This window comes from Blennius ocellaris (assembly GCF_963422515.1).
Source record: "Blennius ocellaris genome assembly, chromosome: 22".
Classification (NCBI taxonomy): Eukaryota; Metazoa; Chordata; class Actinopteri; order Blenniiformes; family Blenniidae; genus Blennius; species Blennius ocellaris.
Window position 1 is genome coordinate 5,620,338 of NC_137671.1, and position 20,747 is coordinate 5,641,084.

A 20,747-nucleotide genomic window follows, 5' to 3' on the forward strand; every position below is an offset into this window, starting at 1 on the left:
TTTCTTTCCAAGCGGTATTTGTGTTCTACTTCACAGCAACGTGTGTGAGTGGAGACTCAAGTAGGTATTTGTGTATGTGAATCTACAGCTGGTAAGTTGTTGATTTTTTTTTTGGGGGGGGGACTTGTGTTCATGAGTTTGATTCAAGATGACGGTGCAGGCAACACAATTAACACCGAAAACGTGTCATTTTAGCGTTTTCGCTTCGGAAAACCATCTTCAAAATGATGTAGTTTTCATGGTGAGGCCACCAGTAGGTGCTATTGCATGTTTTTGTAATGAAGCCACACTCGCATGGCCGAAAACAATGTAAACATGAACAATGACGAGTACCCGTTTCCATGGAGACAGAGTCAGAACGTTTTCAAAAAGCTGCATTTCACCCATTTCCATGGTGATGGAGCGTTTTCTCACCGTTTACAATGAGACAGAGTTGGAGCAACTTTGAAAAGTTCAGAGGGTTTTCATTGACTCCATGCACTGTCGTCGGTGTAAACGCAACAAAGGAAAAACTGTGACTTTGTTCAACAGGGGAAGAATACATTTGAGTCAGAGTCTCCTGAAATGACCTGGACTGCCGTACTCACATCAGACCATCAAGCAGGCTGTTCTGTCTTACGCTGATATGAATCGTCTGTTGGAGGAACATCAATTCCGTCAATGATCACCTCACCCGAGGCTCCATGAACGAAGCGGATGAGGCTGATGCGCCTGTGAAAAACACATCCATCTCGAAAAGTGAGCAATTAAGTCGGCAAAGTGGGTGTCAGCTGCTTCAAAGAAAACCGATTACACTGTGGGCACGAGCCGTGGCGCTCACAAGATTTAAGTCAGAGAGTATTGGAACAACTTCAAAGGCACTTACTTTTCTCTTTGTGATGAAGAAAAACTGACCATATAGACCTCATCCCACCTGGTCTGACTCTTGGCCTCCACTTTAAAGCTCCATACACCAAGTTGTCATGGTAAAGACAGGTTTTCTACACGTTCTGACGTTGACAGAGTCAGTCGCTTCCAAAGCTTCAACTCAATCCCGAGAAAAATAGTTTGTCATGTTCCTGAGACGCAATGTCTGTACATGTGGTGGTCTAGGGTTCTGTTCCAAGATACGTTGGATTTGAATTCTTCTGCACAACACTGCCCCCAGAGGTCATCAGTGGTATTGGCCGTTATGTCCAGCGAAGGGAGGAGAGATTACTTTCTGACATCCAATCAAACATCTTGGTCTAAATCCAACAAAACTTGGTCCCCAGAAGACAAAATTCAGTTATTTACGGTTCAACCGATCTGTTTTTTAACCTGTTTAAAAACAGCTTGATCATGTGTTTTTCTTATTACTTGGCTAAATGATGAGAAGTTTGTGCAAAACCATAACTTTCATTCTACGTGCCTGCCCCTTTAAGAGACAAGGCGTAAAGATTACTATCCCAGTTGCCCCTTTTTAAAAACAATCGTGTATTACGCCTTATTTTCAATGTCTAACTAGTCTCGTTACTGTCGGGAGCAGGTACCCAAAAAGCACATCAAAAAAGTGTGGAAAAATTCTGAATAGTGTGTTATGATTTTTTTTTTAATGATTCGCCAAACCTTTTCTGCAAAAAAAACTGTGATAAACTAACCAGCCAAAGTGGATGGGATTTTAGTTGAATAAAAACAACACAAAATGAAGGGAATATGAGTCTGCACACAGGCTGTCATTTGAAATGTTCTAGTTTCACGACTATAAATGCGATATAACTCCGTATTGGGAGCTATTTGCACAGCAGCTGCTTTATCAAACTAACTGCTTTGGCATTTCATTTACGGTCAAAGACGGCGAGGTTTTTCCCCGCGTGCCCACGTCGCTGGTCTCCATCCTCCTCCACTTCCTCTGTGATTGCATTGGCTTTCCATTCATCAAAACACACACACACACACACACACACACACCACACACACACACACACACACACACACACACACACACACACACACACACACACACACACACACACACACACACACACAGAACTGTGTCACTGCCTATTACCTCTTCTCGCCCATGTGCTCTCAAGGCTATCGGCCCCATTCAGAGCCTGAGCGTCTCTCCGGGTCTCTATTCAAGTTCCGCCCACAGGATTTAAGTCTGGGCGCCAACGCCGCGCATCCCTGTTCGGTTAAAATAACAGCAAATTAGTCAGTGCTCCCTTGACTCACACCGAGGCCCGCTGGACCAAAAAAGCGAAGTGATGGTGTCACAGGAAGGTGGTGGTGGTGCCTTATTTCTCCTCTTGGACTATTTTTAGAGAACACCTCCGACTCTCCGCCCAGCCTCCGCACGGCCAGTCCGTTCGCCACTTATGCACTCAGATGGCCGCCGCCGTCCTCAGCAGGCTGTGAGTCATCGCTGCTGATTTCCTGCCGTGTTTTTAACAACCTCACCTCTCGGGGGGGGGGGGGGGGGGGGGGGGGGATTAGTGGCGCTTTTAAAATTTCATGACAGATCCATTAAGCGTTTCCTTTCTGACGGCGCATCGTCAGCCGAGGTGTTTAATATTCAGGACCACTTTTGGCTACGATTTGATTTATTCAGCACTTTTCCCTCCTACAGCTGTGATTGTTCTTCACTGAACTAATTGTTGTAACACTTATTGCGTCGTTGTTTACTTTAGAATCATCTTTTGGAAGACTAAGAGGTCAATAGTCCAGAAGTTTTATTTGTTCCCTTTAAGTTTTTTTTTTATTTATTTTTTTAACTATCTTCACTTTCTTCAAACTTGTGAAACATTTCAATCATGTTTGAAATATTAAAGCTGCACCCACTTAAACAGGAAGCATTCCGAATTGCTTTTAGCCAGAGGTATTGTTACGCAATTGTCATCGTGCCACATTCAGCTCAAATTTGATAATTACATTTGACATATTTATAAATACATCAAATAAATCCACTGATTATTGTTGAGCGCTTGAAATTTGTTCTTAATTTTTATTAATAAATGGGGTTTGAAACATGATACACCAATGCTCTCACTGTAAGTCTAGGCCCCGAGCAAGGATTCAATTAAAACGCATCGTTTTTGTGTTTTAATTCCAGAAAAGTTTCACGTTTACACACAAACGGCAGAAACGCCAAAAGCAATGTCGTTGTCACGTTGTGCCACTAGTGGGTGCTGTTGTTCATTTTTGTAATGCAACCACACATTCTAAATGTTAATATGGGTAGAAGACGAGGTTGGATTGTTATTGCGGTGACTCAACTATAAAACTCGGGGGGGGGGGGGGGGGGGGGGATATTGGACTGGGGGTCATGACATCATGGGGGCCGTGAGCTTGTGTTTCGGCACTTAAACTGTCTTGCAGTAAACAACAGAGCCGCGATGCCCGGGCCGACGGTGAAAAGAGGCACTTCACCTCCGTGCCTGTAATCACGGTGAAGGTCGCCCTCCGAGGTGTGGTTGCCACCGCACCTCCTCCTTTAAGAGCCTCGCTCGTGGCCCTTGATGAATAGTGCCGCAGCGCTATTGTTAGAGGCTAAATTAAAGGGATGAATGCGGTGTCGGGATCCTCACGCCCTTCCCGTCTCCCCCCCCCATAAGCGCGGGCTTCGCTCCTCCAGGAACATGAAATCAAACCCTCGTCTGGAGGTCCCATTTTACAGAATGAATGGAAATCCGCTTCTTTTTCCGCCTCTGTGTGTTGACCGAGCTCATCCAGCAGAGTTTGACCTTTGCTGTTATTCAACTTTATTTCCTTTTGCTCGTCGCGAATTGAATCCAGCAGTTTAAGAACATCTTTCAGCATAATACTGTGGACGGACGGGCCAGTTTTTGGAGTACAGAGAGAAATACTGCAGCCTGTAGAAGCTAATCATCTAATACTGTAATCATTTTCAAAGCAATAAAGCCAATAATCTAATAACTTTCTGTCATAAAATATCCGGGTAATATTTTGCCCAAATCTTACTTCATTGGCTGGTAATTACATTGAAAAGTCTCCTTTGAAAATGTAATGCCTGCAGCGAGTAATACAAAAATAGGATTGGATTCACTGGAAATAAAAGGTTTTTTGCAGTTTGCTTGTCAAAAAAAGACGTATCGAAGCTGAAATCTTCCATCTGGAGCAGAAAGTGCAGAGTATATTAGGCAGACTTTAATGAAAATCAATTAATTAAAAGGTGCTAACAATGCTACACGCTTAAAAACCAAAGTGCGGTCTCAATTCTTATTAAAATACAAACAGGACTTTCTTCTCTCTCTGTGGCGTCGCCGGTGAGTCTGTTGCAGCCAAATCCCTTCGCATTAGAGCTTCACAGAGGAACGCTTTTAATGGCGGAGGAGAGTAAAACGCCGCGACACCCGATGGTTTAATTGCAGCTCGATGTATTATGAGAATCTGGCTGCGGGCAGCAAAACCAATCCGGCTGCCAAAATACCTTTTAGTGACACGGGGAATGTGTTCGCTGCACGGCGGCATTACGCTGAAGGCTGCTCCCGGCGACATCAGCACTGAGATGCGGTAATGTTTTACTGCTGGCGTCCTCCGGGGCCTCTGGAGTTACAGTTTTATATGAAAGAATGAAAACTATTGATCAGACCGGCTCGGAATTGTCAGATGAAGCTTTGCTTGCGTGCCTCTGAACTCCCGATCGGTATTCAGCATATATGACCTGACTTTTCAACCGACCTGGAGCCTCAAAACACATTTAACTTTTAAAATGAGGCCGGAAAAGTTTCATATATACAGTAGTTTTCAAATGTGTTTTTCAAAAAGAATGTGTCTCTCGATTACAATTCATGATGTGAAACATTTCATTTACGTATTCAACAGTTTTTGTACCTCATTTTAACCTTCTTTTATAGCATTTTTGGGAACTTTCACGTTCAATAGCAGAATAAAATTGAATAGAAATAATTTATTTGTGCTTTTTTTCCCCTTTAAGCATTGATCCACACTGGCTTAACTGTGACAAATGATTACATTAATTAAAACACAGAAAAACACTCAAGTAAAGATTTCTTTTTTTTTTTTTTTTGCCATTTTAACCGTTTCATCTATTTTCTAAGCAGTGAATGTGTTTGTGACGGACCGTACCCGTCACTTGAGATTAAATATGTCCCGCTATAAGATAAGACATTTGTGGGATGTGCAACAGAACTGAGTAGTGCGACAATGCAGAATCTTCGGTTAATTCTGCTGTCGGCTCTGGTTTGGTGTGTCTGATGAGTTGGATGATCGAAGTTTAAAGTCGACTGGCAAACAAAATGCATCTTCTCTACATAATTGGAAAGTTTTGCCAACAGAATACAATTCATAGCAAAGAAATGCTTTTAAAACAACAAACTTTGCTTTTTTTTTTCTGCAAAGAAAAATGGTATTTAATTCCACTTTCTGCTAAAATATCCAATTAAGCATCAGTGGCATCAAGGGAGATTGACAACAAACCCTCTCAGCACTCGAGAGCTGTTCACATACAACACATCTGTTTGTCCGCTGTTCACAACAGTGGGTTCAAATATTAATTAAGTCTTTTGTTAGCGACAAAGTAAACATGGCGGAGGCAGGAATGCCGGCCCTTTTTCATTCCCAGGGGAGCCGTCGTGCCGATATAATGTCCCACACCTCATTAAGCTAAACAGAGAATAATAAGCAGGAATCTGCGAGTGCCGGTCGCCGGGGAGAGGAAAGCGATGAGTCATGTTCTCGTGGCGAGCCGGCGGCAGTCCGAGACGTTCCCCCCCCCCCCCGGTTCTGTGTGGAGGGTGTCGTCGCTCACGTTTGGAGTGTCTTCTGATCAAAGTTAAAAGAAGTGCTTCCGTTTTAAATCTTCCATCTGGTTCACGTTGATAATCAAACGAGAACGGTGGGGCACCGAGAGGCGGAAAGCGAACAAAGAGGGGAGATTGAGATTCATTCGACAATCTGCAGACTCTTCTGCTTCTCTTACTGGTAAACCAATCCAGCTTTTTATGCAGTTTTAGAGTATAATGTTGGGGCCTTCGCTTCGTTTCATTAATTAACTCCACCAAACAGACAAAAGCAGATGAAGACGACTCGGTTTGAGGGGAAAACTCAGGCTCCGGACCAAGAAGTTGACACCGGTGTCAAATTACAAGCGCTTGATGCTCAAGGTTGATGAGCTCAACACAGCTAAATGGGGAAGGGGTACGTATTCATGTTCTTAACCAGGATAATGATCATTTGCTTGGTGTTGGAAGTAGAGCTTCACCTCTACATAGGCTTTTTCCAAACAATTCTCTTTTGCGTCATACGTTTTGTTTTAAATCTGGGTTGGAAGTCTTGCAGATTGAACGATGAAAAGCCGAATCGCAGCCTACGATGTCCATGAGTTGACGCGATTGCGCAATCTGCTCACGAAAAAAGAAGCTCGGGGAAACATGAACGGAGCGTCTGCATCAGTATTTTGGGATTCGTTATTTGGTACGAGACTTCATTAGACCTAATTATGGCTCGATATGAAGTTTGCACGCATGCTTAATTTAATTCTTTAATTCTGATCTGCTCCAACGCTTTTAAAACCTTTCAAACCTCGGATTCAGAGTCAGCGGCTGAAGCTCAAACTCTCCCGTGAACTTCTGCTCACACGGAGTGAAAGATTTGCTCCGAGACGCCATAAATTGTGGGAGATGACATGTTTACTGTTGCCTTGTGTGTTTTTGTTACTCCGCTCACTTTAGACTTCCCACAGAGGTTATTGGTTAAAATCCCGGCAAGAAGAAGAAAAAAAAAAAAAAGATGTAATCTGATGTGGAGAGCGTCTGAGACGATGAGACGTCGGACTTGATCTTTATCCATATCGGGGTGTTTGGACGTAGATTGAGCGTTTTCCCTGGAAGCGCGGCGACGTCCCGGCACGCAGACGTACACAATACGTCTTTCTGGTGGTTTAGGGCTGCAGACGCGCCCCGGGGAGACGGCGGCGGTGAAAGGAACTCTGGGAAAGCTCACAGACTGAGACCAGTGGCCTGACCTCAGGAAGTGGTTTGGGAGGTTTCAGAGCTCATTTGTTTTGCCTGTTTCTTGCATCGGGGGGCTGTCACCTCTCAGTGAGTGTGTGGATTTTAAAAAGCAACACTGCTTTAAAAAAAGCATTATTCTGTTTCCATCCGCCGAGAAATGATGATAACAAAGCAGCAGCGTCTTCTTCTCCCAAAACAGATTCGTCTCTGCGTCAATAGAAAGTTGAATAAATCAGCTTGCGCTCTGGAAGCAGTCGGCAGGAGTATTTATTTACGTAACTTGCCGTGTTTCCGTCTCTTCTTCACGTCAATTCCGTTCTCCATTCTTCGTCTTCGGGGGTTCTTGAGTGCAGGCTTTTCAACACGTCGACAAATAATCCTTGAGTTTCAATAAAAAAATGTAAAAAAAAAAAACGATTCACGAAGCTGCACGGTTAGAATGTCCCCTTTGCTTCTCGTAGCCTCCTTTTTTCATGATTCAGTGATTAAAGTGCTGCGGTTTTTAATCCCATTCCTTAATAAGCAGTCAGGTTTTTGATTAGTGAGCGTTGCTTCAAAAGATCCTAAGTTCATGGTCATTTTCACTTCAGAGAAGTGAAACGACGATGTCACTTGTGGTTGGTAGAGCGTGTGAGGGCCACACAGACAGTAAACTCATGCTTTTTGTCTGCAGCAGGCCCGGGAATGTTTCTGAACCGAATAAAATAAATACAATAAAACGGAACAAACGACTCGTCTGGTTGCTGATTCATTTTGCCGCTCACCTCCGAAACTGTGTGTCCTGCCAGCAGGGAAGCTCATTTACAACCGGCGTGAGAACATCAAAACACTGAGGAAATCAAATCGGAGACTCAAATCTGGACTGGATCCTTTTTTTGTTGTTGTTGTTTTTGAAACGATTATGTCATTTCTTCATCTGCCGCCTCTGCAGACGGTGTTGTTTAGCCTGGTTTAGGCCTCGTTTACACGTTTTCAAGTGAAAACGGACGATTTCTGTTGCATGTTGGGTGTCCGTCTACACCACAGTGGAGCCAGTGAGTAAGCACGTTTTGGAAAATGACTCCCAACGTGGAGCTTTTTGAAAGTGCCCGTGGAAACCGGGGAGGGGGGGAATGGAACTTTTTGAAAAACGGCTCCCAAGGTGGAACATATCGAAAAGGCTCCGACTCTGTCTCTATGGAAACGATGGGAAACAACTTTTTGAAAATGCTCCGCCTCTGTCTACAAATGTAACTTTTTGAAAACGGCTCCAAACGAAGAACATGTCAAAAGTGCTCCACAACCACCTTAAATAGTTCTTCTGCACATGCTCAGCAGATGGACAGTAACAACAATGGCGACATCCAGAGTGTCACGATTCCCAGTCCACGTCCTCCTGGAACGGAAACACATTTAAATGTTCTTTTACTGCGTCCCAGACACTCATGTGGAGCCGGAGCGCTGCACAGTGGCGGCAAACTGTTTATGGCACAACCTGGTTTTTCAGGCTGCCCCAGCCTCCTGGAGTCTTATCAGCACAGCCGGCGTTGTGACGTGACCCGATGTGACACGAGCACAATGGACTCGGAGCTGGACTCACAGGAGCGCCGGTGGGAGGAGATGTTTTTTTTTTTTTTTTCGTGTGGCGGAAGAGAACCAAAGAGCTGTGGGTGTCCGTCTGATGGCCGCGGGGAATCAATACACAGCCGTTCAATCAGTTACGTCGCAGCGGCTCTATTGAACAAGGCGGCGCTAATTGCTCTGGCTTTGTTTGAGTTTTCGGCGAATTTCTGCCGCTAATGTGAAGAGGTCACTTTGGATAAAAGCAGCTTGCCTGGGTGATTGACGTGAATTTGTTCAAACCCCCCCCCCCCCACCACCACCTCTTGCTAACATATTATGTTGAAAAGTCCATGAGGCGACTGCGTGAATAAAGTAACTGATCATGTAAAAATTCTTCATATAAATGAACCATTTACCAAACAACTCCCGTTGTGACATTTTTTGATTAAAAAAAAAAAAAATCCCCAAAAAAATCTATATGCAATTCATGCCAAAGCTATAAATTTTAATTATTATAAGAATTATAGATAAAGGATGAGCGTAACAATCAGTGGGCCACAATAATACCATGTTGATAAGCAATTAATTGAATACAGTTTACTTAACTTCACTTAGTAAAGGCAGGCAGGTGAAGACATTTTTAGCATTTTTTAATGTAATTTTAAATGCAACACGTACCACTTTGATATAACTGACACCAAATATTAAACTTTCCGATGATATAAAATTTTTTTTCCATATTATGCTCGTCTGCAGACTGTTTAGTGATTTCACCCATAACTATCAATAAGTAAACGTTAAAATTCCATCTTTTTATCTCGTTTTTAAAGGGTTTTTTGGGTTTTTTTCCCCGTGAGGACACACTAATACATTTTTCTTAAAATAAAAACTGCCGCTGTTCAGATTCCACCATGTACAGAGAGTCCCCCCCCCCTGCCCTTACAGGCTTTGTGATCAACTCTCGTCTCTCGAATCGCCTGGCTCGGTGTGACCCGCTCACCTTGGCGATAATACGTCACGCACTATTCCGCGTCGCAATCCTGCAGTGAATCTGGGCCAGACTGTCCACGCCGGTAACAAAGGCTCCTCTCTGCCACGTGTACGCCCCCCCCTGCCCCCCCCCAGTGGCGGTGAAAGGCCGGCAGATACAGTTTCCTCTAATGAGGGAAGGACTTCACGCCCCATTGGTTGTTCTTGTCCACCTGGAATCCAGGCCGCAGAATAACTTACAAAAAAAAAAAAATCAACAAGACATGTCCGTCTCTGTATTCACTTCTAAAGATCAGCCATCCACTGCTGTTCTGACCTAAAAGACTGGATTCTACGAGTGTAATGAAATGCGGCCGGGACACTCCCGCTGACATAATAGCTGCTCTTTTCTTCCCCCTGTTGCGGTAAATTGGAAATCAGGCCAAGTTTTTTTTTGTTTTTTTTCCCCTCCCTCCTTTGGCTCAAAGCTCCTCGTCTTATTCCCCTCCGAGGTGGCGACCGAGATACACGCCTGGACTCGGGAGTCACTCAGTATCACTTCCTCTCGCCTGTCGGACGGCAAATACACATTAAAAAAAACATTTAAAAAAAGAATTGTCAAAAGGGTAGCACAGAAAAATACGCCATGAACTACATTCAACCTCAACAGCACAGACAGTCCGTACCTCCTGCCACACAATCAAATAATTGCCTCCGTTATCTGGACTAAATGAAAAAAAAGAAACAAGCAGTGTATAAATTAGACTCTGCTCAGGCTGAACAGCAAAATCACGTAACGTGATGAATCATGTAAAGTGCTTTGGGGCTGCTCTTAGCGAAGAGGCGCTATACAAGTCATGAAAAGCCATTTTCCATCACCACATTCAACATATATGGAGTCCTTTTAGCATAATTAAGATTACAGGAATTTGTTTCCCGATCAACAGAAATCACAAGGTAGAAATTTAACTTTTTGGGGCATTTTAATGCTATTCAATCAATGTATTATAGACAAATAAGAGTTTTTATTGGAACTCGCAAGTCTTTATTTATAAGGATTTCATTGATTGCAATGTGAATGGTTAACTGCCACCATATTGTATAAATGTATGGTTGATACTTCTTACATATTTTACTGAAATTTGCATCTTTTTTAAAGTAATCAAGAGTAAAATTGAACCACCAAGTTAGAAACTCTTTTATTTCCCCACTAATCACACGCTGCAAATACCAAACTCTTTAATTACCGACCCCTGCTTCTTCTGCCCTTACGCACGCCGTATTAAACCCCACCGAACAAGCCACTGGAAATAACTCGATATTCTCAGTGGTCCATTAACTGAACTAAAAGAGACATGATGCAGTGTTTGAGATAAACAACCCCACTTTAAATGGATGTTTACAGGTGCTTCGGCTCCGATCAGCAGCTCGGGGACTGGCCTGGATACGCCGATAATGGCCCCCCAATTCTGTCTTAATGAAAGGGGATCAACATTTCTCTGTTGCCAGATCACTTGTTGATGGTGAACCATTATAACAGCGGAGCTTGTGTTTTGTATTTTTTTTGTGGGAGGAGGGCTGAAGCTGCAGCAGACAGGCCGACCCGTCCCCTGGAATGACGAGAGACGGGGTCTCATCCTGTTTGAACTCTGCCTTGATAATGTGGAACTGTGCAAATGGGTATTAGCATTTAGATGAGAAGTGTATTAAAGTGCTCCGGCGAGGGTTTATGACCCTTTTGGTGGGTTATCCACAGCTGATTAGCTCCTGAAGCAGACGCATTGTGTGAATCCACAGGCTGTTAGAAGTGCTTGTTTGACTGAACCCCTCTATGTTGCTTTTTTCCGTTCGTTGCAGCTCTGGTGGTGAGACTTCTGACGAGACGCTTCATCTGGGAGTACGACCCCACACTCGGTAAGCCAACAGATCTGTCCATCCGCCCATCATCTACCGCCACTTGCACTGAGGAAGAGGAGGGCGGCCTCCTTGATCCTGAAATACTTCAAGCCCTGTTTACGCCACAACGTTTTCGAGCGAAAACGGCAAAATGTTTCTTGTGTATCGGGTGAGTTTAGACAACAACCGTGTTTCGGAGGCACTGAAAATGCAACTTTCCGACTGCGCATGCTCACTACAGCTGTAGTAAATAGTTCTTCTACGCTTGTGTGAGCAGATGGACAATAACAACAATGGCGGCCATATATTTTGGGCTCAATTAGTTTTATAGTCGAGTTATAGACTCAATGGACAAACTGCCTTGTACATACAGGTTTTAACCTTCACCAACGAAAGTTAGGACAAAGTTGTGTATTTGACCAACTTTTCACAAAAAAAAACTATTGACCCGAATTGCATGAGCGGTTCAGGAATGATTCATCATCATCCAGGGACCAATCCATCAGATTTCGAGATGGGATCAGCTCCGGCACTCTGCACCACAGAGCCGTATTGCGTTATCGCGGGTGGATTGATGCATTAAGGACTGAGGGAGAAACGCAGAGAGAAGCTGTAGGATCACGGAGCAACACAGACAAGAGTCTCAATCGTTCTATTTGTACGAGAAGGTAAATAACGGCATATGTGTTGGACGAGGTGAGGTCTGGTCTGGTTATACCGACATGCTCCTTGTTGCCTGAACCGGCTGCCCACGCCGTAATCACAAAGCACAAAGAGCGCTGTAAAGCCTGCAAACGGTCATGTGATCAGGTGCCATCGCCCCACTCACGGACACATTTAATTGGTCCTCATGTAACGGCGAATGGCTGCCGTCTTCTCGGCCGCATAGAGATGCTGTGCTTTTAGTATCGACGTAAAGATCCAGCGAATACATTATCAGTAAAAATAAGAACACCCAGTGGCGTAGTGATAAAAAAAAAAAAAGGAAGCAGGGGAAGAAGCCGCATGATGGCTCACATCTCAGAGCTGGAAGATAAGATCATAGAAGGGATGAGGAGAAATCTATGAGTTGGAATGTAAGGTGAGGGAGAGGACTCCAGAATGCATGGAACTGGGATCACGGGACTAAACGACAGAGCTCAGACCGCAACCGAGGCTTTGGGCGGGAGGGCGAAAGAGGATGTGACGCAATACAGGTACCCTCCATTTTTATAGAGGTCAAAGCCGATCCCAGTCCCAGTCTTTTACCACAAACAAGACTTGCAAATAAATTGTTTTTCAATCCACAATCTGGACGTTAACATCAGGGGGAACTTTCATCCTTCGCTCAATTGTCTCAATCCTTTGCGACCAGATGTGTTTGTCGACTGTACAATTTCAAAAGTACATTCATTTGAATAAGTTCATAAAGATCACAAACAAACCATGAAACATGTTCGCCTGATTAATTTTTATTTCACTTATTGAAGCGACATCTCATTCTGCCCATTCATTCCTACAATGTGGAGCCCATAAGCTATAATTAAGCCGCGGAGACGCTCATTAGCCTCTCAGGGTTTCTGTTTCTTCCTCGCGTTGCCTCTTTGTGTCATTAAATTACCCCCGTATGAATGTGCCGAACATTGCCACCGTCAGTAAAACATTCAAGTAACTCAACGAGGGACTGACATCTGCCTCCTTGGTTACCGCCAGAGTTTGCGTCACGGCCAACAAATCGCAGCTTGACATCCGTAACGGGAATAACGGCACCGTCGGAGGGCGTCTGCGGCCAATCACGCCGCCTGGCTGAAATTACCCATGAAGTGGTGGAAACATTATTAAAGCACCATTATGGGGCCGTCGCGCAGGTTCGGGGGCGGGAGGGGGTGTCGGCTGTCAGAACACGTGCTGCACTTCATTCGTCTCGATGCCTCAATCATCATTGGCCATTCATCTCCATTTGTTACCTTTCTATTTATTTGCATGGGCTTTATAAACAGGGTCTGCTGTTCTCTCCCACTCCAGATAATGACTGGCACTCGCCGGTCCTTTCCAGCGCCGGGAGGGGGGGGCGGCCCTGACAGATAGTGTGCGAGATGATTGATCGGCGGGATGGCGGCAGCTGCTCAGAATGCAGATGGCCACAATTTTACAATCTTTTCCGGTCGCAGAATAATAATCAACGCTCGCAGGAAAATGGAGCCTGCGACGGCTCACGCTTGCGTCTCGCAGTGACGGGAGGCTTGTGGTTTGAAACACTGACACACAGCAAAGCCATACGATGACTATGTGTGAAAATGCATGTTGATAGTAGGAGATTATCAACCCTCTCAATGCCAGTAGAACCAAATCCCCCCCCCCCCCCCAAAAAAAAAAAAAGAAAAGACAAATACAGCATGATAGATGATCGGTCACAAAGTCAAAACTTAGTCAAAACAAGGAAATCCCTGATAAGAAAGTCCGCAAATACAAGTTGTGGGGAGCCAGTTGAGGAAACGTCGCCACAACAACACGTCCGAGCTCGTTCTCTGCTTTTCTGTCCTGCGTCGACAGAATTCCAGAGATGTTTAAAATCTGAGCAATAAATTGCTTCCAGGCAGGAGATTTACTGTTACTATATCAGGACCTTTAGGGAGGCTGATGGGGCCGTTTAAATCATCCCCAGTCCTGCCCTCTGTCAGAGTGTTTAGCTGCAGACACTCCAGTGAGAGGAGTTGCGCTGATGGAGTAATGATGATGATGATGATGATAATGATGATGATGATGGTGGTTCCTGGAATAGGCGGTCCCACGAGTCGCACAGTGTGGAACCGGGGTTCTCCTCCGAGACGCTCCTCATCACCTCCAGCCAAACAGCTGTACGTGCAGCTTCTATTCGTCTGTGACATTTCATGTATGTCACAGGATGTCGTTCACCCTGGGGGGGGGGGGGGGGGGGGGGGGGGGTATCAGCAGGGTGGGGCAGCGTGAACGTGATCTATCCACCGTCTCAATAGAAGCAGACCTATTTATTTAATAATGCTCCCAAACAGCCATAAGAGTTGAAGAGTTGCCAGCAGTAGTTGAGTAACATCAAATACAAACAGGAATATTGACATGGCCTTTGTGTGGCTTTGACCCCGTTTTAAATAGAAAGATCTGTCGGAGACGTCGTTTCATCTGCCTGCTGCCGACCTGAAGCGATTGAAGCACAGAACGAAATGTGATGTTATTGATTTGAATGTGTTGGTGGATTAAATTATGAGATATAGTCATTCTCCTTGCTAAAGTCTGTGTGGAGAACATATTAAAGTTTACACAATATGTAGTTTTACTGACTTTTAACCTCATGCACTTGTGTTTGTTTGCTGATTAAAAAATATATATAATTGCCTGTTGTTCAGTACTACAACATATATGTGAATGCAAACAGGTTGATGAGAAATCTTGCTTGAAACCGATCTATTTGCCATTAGTTACATGTAAACTGGGCCCAGGAACAGCTTTCTTTTCTGCTGCTTTTTAACCTTTTTTGATCCACGCTACATTTCTTACATTGAAAATATCCCATGGCAGATTACCAATAAAAAAAAAATTGCAAAATGACATATTGTAGTTTTATGCAGCACATCGATTTCTCTCCATCAACACGTCCATCTCAGGATTATCACTCTTTTTCCAGGCAGTTTTATTGGCAGGCCTGCTTTGGTTGGAGTTTAGAATAAAATCAGTATTTCAAGAATTAGTCTCCTCTCCAACTTCTTCCTCCTAATTAATAGGTTATTGACCATTTTAAATAGGAGCAAATATTAAAACGCCAAACTCGCAGAGCTTAAAAAAACCAGTCCCAATATTCTTTCATCACAAAAGAACCGAGAAAATCACGAGTCGGCTGAAAGCGCAGGATTCGTCGAGTCAAAAACCTCCAAAAAGCTGAAGTCACGGCTTTGAAACGCGAGGTAACGGGTTCATGGAGGAAGAATCCAAAGAGAGCAGACGGTCTGAAAAGCATCCACGCCTCCTCGTTGACCTACGGAAGATCCACGGGCATCGGAAGGAGTGACGGCAGGAGAAACGTGGACGTCAGTGAGGTGGAGGTCTCTCAGAGGACGAGCCGAAGCCGTCCTGCGTCAGGGAAAATGAAAAAATGATGACGAACGCCTGACAGGCAACTAAGGGCAGGACTGATGTCATCAGCGCATTGGAGTCCGGCCGCTGACGAATACTCAATCATATTTATAGATCCAGTCAACTTCGGCGAGCCACAAACCCTCCTATGAATTTTTACTTTCTGAATCATACAAGGACCCTTTTGGTATTCATGACTCGACTCAAAACAACTACAGCTGAACCAAAGTGCTGCACATAAATAGATCAAAATATGAAGTGCGAATATTCAAAACTAATAAAATGGTAAACGGAGCAGATTCCGATGGTGGGTTAAAAGCCCAACAATAATAAAAATAGGCTTTCGAATGACATTTAATCTTAAACACAAAAAAGGTTCCATGGGTTTGGGGTAAATTTGAGTCAGTTTAGCGAAACTATCGAAAAAAAAAGCAGACTAACTTGCTGTTGACGTGACGTTTTCAAGCGAAAACAGCAAAGTTTCATTTTCATTGGGTGTCGGAGAAGGAGAAGCTCTGGGAGAACACAGACGACCAAGATGGATGGTTATTAAAGTGACTGATTAAACTACCAAGTCCCAGGAGAAGATGCAGTTTAAGGTTCTCTTAGAGAGAGTCGTCATTCTTTTTTTATGTGTGATTCTCTGAATATTCAAAAGGAGGAGGTGGAATTATATTCAGCTGTGAAATGAGTACTTGTGAATCTGCGCCTTCCTTCGTAGTGATGTGTGAGTTGGCGACTCCGTGAATCACAATGAGTCTGTCTCATTCTTCTCTTGGGCGGCGACACTATTCAACTAAACCGTCGTGCATTTATTCAAATGAAACTGGATTCCCTCTTTTTTTTTTGTGTCTCTTTCAGAGTCGACGTATCGCCATCAGGCCAACATCGACGACGAGGTCGTTACCATGGAGATTTTAGACACTGCGGGGCAGGTGGGACCGTTTACCCTCATTAACCGCTGTTCACCTCCGTGTTGCAGAAAAATAAAAACAAAAGACCATACCTTTGCAAATCATGTCCCCAAAATAAAGAATGCCATCTAATCAACCTAGTCCTAACATTAAACTCAGCCTCGAGCTGTAACACATCTCGACTATGAGTATATTTATTTATATTCCAGTTCTTTTATTGTCCATTTTTTTACCCTTTTTTCCACCTATTTTAGTTTTTTTCCCTGCTATTTTTCTTAAAAAGTGATTGTTGGGCCTGTAAGATGATCATTTCAGTCTGATTCATCAGTAACAGCTGAAAATCCAACAATCCTATCGAATCCCTGTGATCTCTAATCAAAGTTAGTAGATCCACCCGGTGTGAAGTGACGACTGCAGATGCAGCTCGGCTTTCCATCAGTGCGTCTTCTCATGTTAATTCAACTTTGTTACTTTTTTTTAAGAAAACTAAAGAAAGCAGGGTATTTTATTCACAAAGGAGATTCGACCATGTTCTTATATTTGTCATAAGCTCTTTTTTTTCAGGCTGAACACAACAACGTGTTTAATGACCTGGTATTGAGAGTCAGAACGACACAGATCCCCTTAGAATTTGCTTCAAATTAAATCTGTTCACCTCTCCTGTTGGAACGACCATGAAATTTAGAATTGTTTTCAAGTTCTCAAAGCCCCAAATCAAGTGCAGCCATGAAGGTTAAATGAATTGTGAATGAACGCACATGAGGTTTCTTCCTATTTATACACTGTAAATCACATTTTAGTAAGAGATCATTTCGAAATATTGTAATTTTGCCCTCACAGCTCACATTTTAGAATTTTTTTTTTATTTCGCAGAAGCTTTCCTCCAGAACTCTACGTTCCCCTTCATACATAATCTTTCCCTCTCGGCATCATTATTGTACGCATGCAGGCGAATTAGAAACCACAGAAACCCGTCAGATGCCGATACTGATGTCAGACACACAAATGCTGAATGTTAGAAAAATTTCACAAATTCATCACGGTTCTGGCTGAAGGGTACGTTCTGGAGCGATCAACCTTTATACACTCTTATGCACACTTTCCATCTGTCGTCCTCGTACTTTTAAGACCACAATTATTTAAAAACAAACCAGGACAGAGAATATATACACTATTTACCACCACCCCTGCAATATAAACAAATCCCCCAATCTATAACATTTTAATCAGGTCTTACAAGTGATCATAAGATTGATTAACCTTCAACCAGAGTTTTTTAAATGCTGTAAACGTAGAAGACTCTCGTAGTAGTTGGAAGATTCATAATTTCACTGAATTTTTCACCAGGAAGGTTCATTAAAGTTGGCTTTATATTGAGATTGTAGACAGCAATGTTTGGTTTTTTTTGGCAAAACTATAGATGTTGTCACGTATACGCACCACAACAAGGAAAAAGTTGAAATTTAAAAGTTATAATGGCACTGTTTTACGAGTCCGGCCCACTCAAGATGAACTTGAGCTGCCTGCGTCCCCCTCGACTAAAATGTGTTTGACACTTGTGTGACATTTTGTGCGTCTATCAGCCGCTCGATGATATTGGATGGGCTTCCAGGAGAGCGTCCTTCAGTCCGGCTCGGTACTTTCAGCTCTTATTCCATTTGATTCCACTCAGTACTGGAGCTGATAGACTCCTCGTCATCATCACCTTCCTCCCGCTGCCCGTCTCGGGGAGAGATACAGTACATCCGTCGCTCGTTCCAGAAATTAACGGCACCGAATGAGACGACAATTTCCGACAGAAGCGCTGCCAGATTGTGACCATGAGGGAGAGCTTTGCGTACGTCCCGGAGCTCGAGATAAATACGCCGCCGCGCTGCGTAGGTGTTCTGCTGGAGGCTGATTTCCCCGGCGACACTTCAGCCAAAGTCATCTCTCTCTCTCATTACGCCGTCGTCTATTTTCGGCCGGCATCAGGACGAGCCCTGGACGCCTCCGGGCCTGGGATGTCAGGCCTCCGCTCAGCTCCCAGCTCGCCGCCAACTCCCGAGATTTGTCGAGTCGGGAGGCGTCCCGGCGGCTCGTAAATTCCAGGTTCACAAGTCGGTCAGGTACACAGACGTCAAACTCTCCCGTCCGTCCACGGGAGGAATGTGGTATTGTTTTTTAATCGTCCCTCCACCGAAAACAATGAGATGAGGCTGTGCGTGCCCCTCACTCCTCCTCCTCCTCCTCCTCCTCCTCCTCCTCCTCCTCCTCCTCCTCCTCCTCCTCCTCCTCCTCCTCCTCGGTTATGATTTCGAAGCTGCCATGCGACCAGTTTGCTCCTGTTACAGCCGGACAGACCCTTTCTGCCTCAACGTGATCAAATTAGGAGCACATGCTGGACTGTTTGCGTTCCTCAGATGGCTGCAGAATTCAATTTATTGCTCAGGGAAGTGTGGGAGAGAAGGGAGGCCATGTCAGGGACTCGGAGCTCAGGCTTCACTCGGTTTTTATATGAAAATTATACCAGAATACCACCAAAGTCGAATATTTATTTTGATCGTCAAAGACAGAATTCTATGCTATAAACTTGCTATGCAGAAGTCACTATATATATATATATATATATATATATATATATATATATAAATCCTTTGTGGGCTTGTCCTTGTTGATGGAATTACTCACTTTAAAGTCCTGAAAAGTAGCTTTGTACTACTTTATCTACTTCAAACTCGCTTAGTTTAAAAGCAGAATTGGACAACAGCTCTCGTAATAAAGTAATAAAAAACAGGTCAGTGTCTCTCAAGTTACCACGACTGTCAATAACTTCTACATTTAAAGCCACAATTCAGTTTGGACTGTTTTCACTTTTTATTTCAAAACAAATGCAAGAGGATTTAAGAGGTTTGGCTGATTTTACTGGGGACATTTACACAAAGGATTTTCTACGGTGAAATTGAATGAATGTGCTGGAACTTTGAACGCTTTATAAAACTTTTAAATGTGCTTTTATTTTCAAAAATTCTAGTTTTATGTCTATGATTTTAACGCTTTTTTTTTTTTTTTTGCTTTTGTGAAGCTCTTTGAATTGCCTTGCATTTGAACGGTGCTACACAAAATTTGAACCCAGAAAAAAAAAAAAAAAAAAAAAAACAGGTTTTGCTTTTGGCCCTAAAGAGCAAAGGTTAAAGGTCAATCCTCATCTTGACTCTGCGTCACTAAAGACAACAAATCGAGCCAGAAACCTCATTGAGACTTTTTAACCACCGTCACGTTTCTTGTGTTCGCCTCAGGAGGACGTCCAGCAGAAGGAGGGTCACATGCGGTGGGGCGACGGCTTCGCCATCGTGTACGACATCACGGACCGCGGCAGCTTCGAGGAGGTGGCGCCGCTGCGGAGTCTCCTGGAGGAGGTGAAGAAACCAAAGAACGTGCCCCTGGTGCTGGTGGGGAACAAGTCGGACCTGGATCACGCGCGGCAGGTGGCCACGGAGGAAGGGGAGCGGCTGGCGGCCGAGATGGCCTGCGCCTTCTACGAGTGCTCGGCCTGCGCCGACGAGGGCGGCGCCGTGGCCGAGGCCTTCCACGAGCTCTGCCGGGAGGTGCGGCGTCGCAAGGCCGTGCAGGGAAAGGCGAGGCGCCGCAGCTCCACCACGCACGTCAAACAGGCCATCAACAAGATGCTGACCAAGATCAGCAGCTAGGGGAGAGACGGTCCGGTGAAACGCTCTCGCCGAGGCGCCAAAGCGGACGACGGACCGAACGTGGGAAAATGTTCTTTTGTTACTCTAATGTCCAAAGTGCAAAGTCTCCTCCGTCCGGAACGGTCAAACGATGTTTTATTTGTAATCAAAACTTCAGATTTTATTTGGATCAAAGTGTGGATATCGACGTTAGCTAAGATGTAGATGAATCCGAAATGGCTCCTCTGGCTCTTAATAAGCGATCAAAAAGCCCAGAGGGCAGCCAGACAATCATGCATGTCCCATTTCGCATGCAGCAGATCCAAGGTTGTATTGATATTAAAAGGAGACGGCGTACAATTTCCTGTCCGTATCTTGTCTGTAGGGGGATATTGTGATGTGCTTTAGCCCAAAAATGTGCACGCGATGGCGAGATCGGAGGAGCCCAGCGGGACCCACGGTGTTTTATCTGTCAGTCTGAGAGAAGATTTATCGATGTCCGTCCTGTAAGCGAGCCCCGTGGTGAAGTCAAGTACCTTCTTCTGTTTCGCTGTGGTTGTGCAAGGAGAAGCACAAAGCTTCGGGACACGAATCAAGACTTTTTTTTTTTTTCCTTGTTCTCCAAGAAAAGGCTGCGAACGCTGTAGCGCGGTGTCCGGTCGTTCAGATGTATGTCGAGCCGATCAGCCGTTGCACATGTAATTAAAATCTGATAT

General features: G+C 44.3%; 1 protein-coding gene across 1 annotated transcript in view; it reads left to right on the forward strand.

Moving 5' to 3' along the window:
* The window catches only part of rerg (RAS-like, estrogen-regulated, growth inhibitor), a 33,688-nt gene extending 12,941 nt beyond the window's left edge, over positions 1 to 20,747 (forward strand). The window contains exons 3-5 of the mRNA XM_080518669.1: positions 11,325 to 11,381; positions 16,311 to 16,384; positions 19,642 to 20,747. Of these exons, the coding sequence (XP_080374795.1) occupies positions 11,325 to 11,381; positions 16,311 to 16,384; positions 19,642 to 20,052 (542 nt within the window). The 3' untranslated portion in view covers positions 20,053 to 20,747. The remainder of the gene's footprint in view (positions 1 to 11,324; positions 11,382 to 16,310; positions 16,385 to 19,641) is intronic.